Source organism: Loxodonta africana, chromosome 21 (assembly GCF_030014295.1).
Source record: "Loxodonta africana isolate mLoxAfr1 chromosome 21, mLoxAfr1.hap2, whole genome shotgun sequence".
Classification (NCBI taxonomy): Eukaryota; Metazoa; Chordata; class Mammalia; order Proboscidea; family Elephantidae; genus Loxodonta; species Loxodonta africana.
Genome location: NC_087362.1, coordinates 40,396,255 through 40,402,382, shown reverse-complemented (window position 1 = coordinate 40,402,382; position 6,128 = coordinate 40,396,255). Strand labels below are relative to the sequence as shown.

The following is a 6,128-nucleotide window of genomic DNA, read 5'->3' as shown; positions in this document are numbered from 1 at the left end:
GGCAACCTTGTGAAGAGAAGGCATCCTCCCCGCCCAGACATTCATCTCTGGCCATTTCAAGGCGCCGGAACCTGCACCGTATATAACCAAGTATAGCGCCCACAGGGGGACGGCAGTGCAGCCTCCTTGCTGTTTTATTTACGAGTCTTGGGCAAACCCAGGTCTAGGCCTGCTATCAAAAGCCTGATTTGAGACCTGTTGAGGAATGGAGTTGGGGCTTCGCTCCGTGAGGAAAGAGAAATGGGAAGCGGGGGCGCGGCGGGCGCGGGCGGAGGCGCTGCTCTTGCGAGGATTACGGCGGAGACTGTGGACTGCGGCGCCCTGGCTTAGGCTGCAGCCATTGCACAGCCGAGCATCCCACATTCAACAGGAGGAACCCAAGGGAGAGCATCCCCGAGCCCCCCGCGTCGCAGCCGCTGCAGCCCGTGCACCTCGCGACCGAGGCCATGGCCAAGGAAGGCGTGGAAAAGGCGGAGGAGACGGAGCAAATGATCGAGAAGGAGGCCGGCAAGGAGCCGGCGGAAGGCAGCGGAGGCTCGCACCGCCTCGGGGACGCCCAGGAGATGCGCGCAGTTGTGCTGGCCGGCTTCGGGGGGCTCAACAAGCTGCGGGTCACCAGGAAGGCCATGCCCGAGCCCCAGGACGGCGAGCTCAAGATCCGCGTCAAAGCCTGGTCCAGTATCCACGCCTTTCTCGCTTTCTCTCTCTTGGCGCGCTCGGTGCTCCGGGGCGGGGGAGGGGTGGGAGAGCCAAGGAGAGGAGGTTGCCTGGAGTGGAGCCCCTTCGGACGCCCGTGCCCCAGAGCCCGAGTCCGCGGGGCTGCCTCCGGCCACTCTCCGCACCCTCCTCAAGGTCTCCGAGCCTCCCTTTACAGCGCGTCGGGCAGAGGAGGATGCTGAGAGGTGGCCCTCTGTCTCCAAGCGGGACGTAGGGGTGACCGGAGGAGACCGTGAGCGCTTGGGGGTGGGGAGTGGGGATGGCGATGGTGGCGCCAAGTCTCGGGATCTGGAAGGTTGAGCTGCGGGAGCCCTCCGCGGGGTGCGACAGCCCTCCGCGGGGTGCGACAGCTCAGCTGCCAGCACGGGGGTTTGATAAGATGGTTTAAAATAATAATAGCCGCCGACTTCCAGTGTGTTAGCCGCCTTTTTTAGAGTTTTACTGTGCGATCTTATTTAATACCTCCTAGAACCCCACTGAGGAAACCCTGCTGGCGTTATGAGTCGGAATCGACTCGAGGGCACTGGGTTCGTTCGTCTTTTTTCTTTTTTTTTAGAGCCCCACTGAAGTACCTGTGGTGGCGCAGTGGTTAAGCGTTTGGCTGCTAACCGAAAGGTCGACGGTTTGAACCCACCAGCCGCTCCGCGGTAGAAAGATGAGAAAGCTGTGGCAGTCGGCTTTCGTCAGCCTTGGAAACCCTATGGGGCAGTTCTGCTCTGTCCTGTAGGGTGGCTATGAGTTGGAATCCACTGGAAGGCAAGGGGGGAAAAACCCCATGAGTTAGGTACCGTCATTATCTCCTGTTACAAGTTAGGAAACCCAAGATCAAAGAAAGGGGCTTATTTGGCCAAGATTACCTAGCCTCTGCTCAGTGGCCTGGCTGGAATTTGATAATTGGATCCTTTTAACCTGTGTGCTGGGGCTGGGGATGTGCATGCCCCTGCACCCCCCCACCCCCATGTCTCTTCTTGTGACCCAATAGATAAGGGAACAGAGAAGCAGGGGATGGGTACGGAGCATCAAAGCTTGTTGAGGGGCAGGAAGCCAAGGCTGCAGCTCAACCCTCCCCGCTGCCCCCACTAGCATCTTCAGTGTTTTTTCAAAGGGGGGAGGTGATCAATGCCCTTAGAACTCCTGCTGTCATCCCTGGACCTTGGCTCTCGGGAAGGGCTCTTCTATTCCCATTCTCTCTGGGAGACCGTCCCCAGACCTGGCAGCTGGGATTCTCCAAGTGTTTAAGCCTCTCTGGGTGCTGGCCCTATATGATCATTTTCCTGAAGTTATGGGGAGGGTTCACCCCATGAGTCCGTGGCTGGACCGAACACTGACTTCTCTATTCAAGCAGCAATGTCAAACTCTTAATACCAGAACAACCCATTGCGGTCCAGTCGATTGCGACTCATAACAACCTATAGGACAGAGTAGAACTGCCCCATGGAGTTTCCAAGGAGTGCCTGGCAGATTCAAACTGCTGACCCTTTGGTTATCAGAGTGGGATGGGCCTATCCCTTCTCCCATCCCATCTCCCTTCATTAGAGCCCCCAACTGACACTGCTTCCCAAAGCAGCAGCTAGCTGACCAGCTTTCAGAATTTGAGATTTCAAAACTCAGAATTAGAGACCTATCTAGAGGCAGGAAAAATGCACAGGCATTTTTCTCCCCTTTGCTACCTTGAGAGCAGACGGAGGTTCATTTGGCAGACTGGAAGGGGGCTGGTGAAGAGTGGGCACCAATCTCTGGCTAGTGTCTCATATGTGCAGGCAGGTGTGCTGGGCTCTAACCTGACTCTGGGGCCTCTCTCTGGGAACTCAGGACAAAGGAAGAAGCATTTGCAAACTAGGGAATCCTAAACAAGTTCTATTTTGTTAACTCTTGCTGAACTGAGCTGGGCATCCCAGAAGACATAGCTTTCTCTGATAAATTCCCAGTGCCCAGCACAGTGCTTGGCACACAGTGTGCCCCTGATAAGAAATTTCTGAAGGATTAGATTGAGGAAAGATGCCTGGTGGGGAGAATATGGAGTTATTATTTTCTTTTACTTGCTGGTGGAAGAGTTTCTGCCTTGTAAAATTAAAACCATGTACTGATAACTACTTCATTACACACTATTCTAATATGTATGGCTCCTTCCTTCCAAGTTGAGGACTGGGTACTAGGACTCGTGTGTCAAAGTATATATTCACAGAGTGAAAATGTTGAAGCCACTTTTAAAAGAAAAAAAAATCTGCATTGTAAATTGATCTGTGTTCTCTAGCTTTATGCTAACTGTATAAATGCTGATAGTAACTAAAGCATTTTGAAATAAAAAAAGTCAGGATGAAGGCCAGGAGATTGATTTTTCAAAGCCAGACACACAAGCCTGTTCTTCAGTGAAGCGGTACATACACACACGTACACACGCACATGCACACACACATATACTCTCACTCTGCAGACTCCCCACCCTCATTGCTCAGAAAGCCAACTAGGAATGGGGTGGTGGGCTGGCATTTGGAATACAGTATTACAAAGAGTCTGAATTGATTTTCATTTTGCCAAGCTGGAAGCAGAGTTAATTGGTTTTGCAAGGGGGGATGGGAAGAGGCTTGCGTTGATTGCCCGCTGGGCCCTTCCTTATCCACAGGGCTGGGATTGGTTAGCCAAAGATGCCCATTGATTGTAAGTTTTAGTCTTTGGGACCAGGATGACTCATTCTGTATTTTTATCAATCAGTTGATGGTCTCCTGGCTGAAGGTCCCCATTTTACCAGCTCTCTCTTTCTAATGGAAACCTTTTATCATCAAATAGGATATGCTTTTTGCTTGGGAGGAAGGCATTAGCACTAGCGTTATTCAGACCTGGAACAGAGGTTCCAAGTTGGTTACTCTATGAATTTTATGGAAATGGAGAGAATAGGCAGGGAGAAAGACATATTTTACCTCATCTATCTCCTCTCATTTATGATGCAATGAGGATTGCTCTTACATTACAGAAAAGCAAACTGAGGCTTGGGGAGGTTGAGTAATTTGCCTAAATATTATATGAAGAGTCAAGTTAGGATTTGATTCTCTCTCCTTAAAACTCTGCTGTTTTCGTTTTATTCTATTTTGTCCCCTCAGTGGAAGAGCCACAAGAAATATGATTCACATCTCTGAACCTTCGACATCTAAGCTTGCTTCCCTCCCTCTCTTCAACGAATGTGGTTCTTTGCTCTTTTTATGTCTGGCTAAAGGGAACATTCTCTAGTTCTTCCCAGAGTAGCGTGGCTTTCCACTGAAATCAAAGAGTGATGATCAAATGCAGCTCAAAAAGAGCCACTGCGGGGTGGGGAGAGCATCAGAGCCTTTGCCTAAATTGTTATAAGAACATCGTTAATGGGGGACTCATTTCACCAACTAGTCATTAAACAATTTACTCCACAAGTGGCTTAAATAGCCAAGTGGAAAAAGAGCATGGCCTTTGGAGAAAGGCAGACCCGGATATAAGTCTAAGCTCTACTATTTCCTATCTGTGTGACCTTGGTGGACAGGTCTTCTAACTTCTCTAAACTTCCCATGCCTCATCAGCAAAATGAGAATAAGAAGTTGAACTTCCAATGTTGTTGAAAGGATTAGATGCAATGAGTAGAGTCGCCCATTGTTGGCACTCAGTACGTAGTGGTTATTGTTGTTGTTGTCATCTCCAGTTCCCGTCAACTTGATTCCAACTCATGGCAGCCCCATGTGTGTCAGAGTAGAACTGTACTACATAAGGTTGTCAATGGCTGATTTTTTGGAAGTAGCTTGCCAGGCCTTTCTTCTGAGGTACCTGGGTAAACTTGAACCTCTAAGCTTTTGGTTAGCAGCCAAGCAGGTTAACTGTTTGCACCACCCAGGAACTCTGTTGCTGTCATATCTATACCTATATGACATTTATTTCTTGGTGATTTGACAACATAGAGGCTACCATTTTAATCATGTAGTATACAATATAGGCAATATCATGTCACATCTGCTTAGTGATTAAGAGTCAGCCTCCCAGACATGAGGCCCAGCTCTGCCACTTGCTTCCTGGGAGTCTTAGGGCCAGTTCCCTAGAAGCAGAGCCTGAGACAGGGATTCTTTTTCAGCTGGTTTATTGAAGAGGTGCTTTCAGGGGAATGGAGTGAGGGAAGTAGGATGAGGCAAAGGAAGGAGCTAAACAAGGTTGTGGTCTCAGCTGTATCCCACCAGCAGCTCTGCAGCATGAATTGAACCACAGAGCCAGTCCCACCTTGAAGCAGAGGAGGTGATATTTTGTGTCCCCCTGACAGTCAGTCATTGGCTGTGGGCTCTCCCCTGAGTGGGGGCCTGGAACCTCTCAAGCAGAGATGACTTCTGTTTGACTGAGGGCAATTCTCCAACAGAAAAGGACAGGTCTGAGCCATAAGCAGCCAACACTTTCAGCAGTTGGGGGCTGGGTGCACCAGCCAGAAAGGGATCTGAGCAGGGCACAGTGTCCTCAACTTTGCTTGGCCTTGAACATTTACTTAACTTCTCTAAGCTTTATATTCCTGATCTAGAAAATGGAAGTGATAATAGTATTTCCCTTCATAGTGTTTGTAATGAAGTTTAAATGAAATATAGTATATAAAGACTTATGAAGATGCTTGGCACATAGCAAGTGGTCAGTAAATGCTAAAAAAAATTATTATCTTGGAAACCCTGGTGGTGTGGTGGTTAAGAGCTACAACTGTTAACCAAAAGGTCGGTAGTTCAAATCCACCAGGTGTTCCTTGGAAACCCTGTGGGGCTGTTCTATTCTGTAGTGTCACTATGAGTCAGAAATGACTCAACAGCAATTTTTTTTTTTTTTTTTTTTTATCCCTGAGTGGTGCAAATGGTTAACGCACCAGGCTACCAACCACACGATTGGGGGTTTGAGTTTAGTCAGATGTGCTTAAGGCCTAATGATCTACTTTCGAAAACCCTATGGAGCGCAGTTTTACTCTGACACACATGGAGCCACTATGTGTCAGAATCTGGTTTATTATTATCTAAACTGTTACTCTTGATTTCTGTAGACAGCTTCTATAATATATTATTCAAACTTGAACTCTTTTGAGAATGAAAAGAGCACTCAGTAATTATTCCAGGACAGCAGGAGAAAACTGAGACTGCCCTAGGCAAACCCGGTTGCATGGTCCACCTAACTATGAGTCAGATTTGTGCCCACACTTCCATCAGCCTTGTCATAGTTAAACTTCTTCTGGACAGGAGCTGGTAGATATGAGGCAAAGGGTCTCCAGGTTGGGCTGCAGGAATGTATTTAAGTGGCCATTAACAAGCTTGTCTGGTTTATGGTTCACATTGGCTTGTGGTGGAAAGGCACTGATGGATCGGGACATTTATTTCCCAGGCTGATTTACAGCAAGAGGCCACATGAAATGACTGGAAGGAGACCAATTGGATGAA

At 48.7% G+C, this 6,128-nt stretch overlaps 1 protein-coding gene across 1 annotated transcript in view; it reads left to right on the top strand.

Annotated features, from left to right (window-relative positions):
- Positions 1 to 446: 446 nt before the first annotated feature.
- VAT1L (vesicle amine transport 1 like) overlaps positions 447 to 6,128 on the top strand; it is a 187,548-nt gene continuing 181,866 nt past the window's right edge. Inside the window, exon 1 of the mRNA XM_003418096.4 lies at positions 447 to 673. Coding sequence (XP_003418144.1) covers positions 447 to 673 — 227 coding nt within the window. The remainder of the gene's footprint in view (positions 674 to 6,128) is intronic.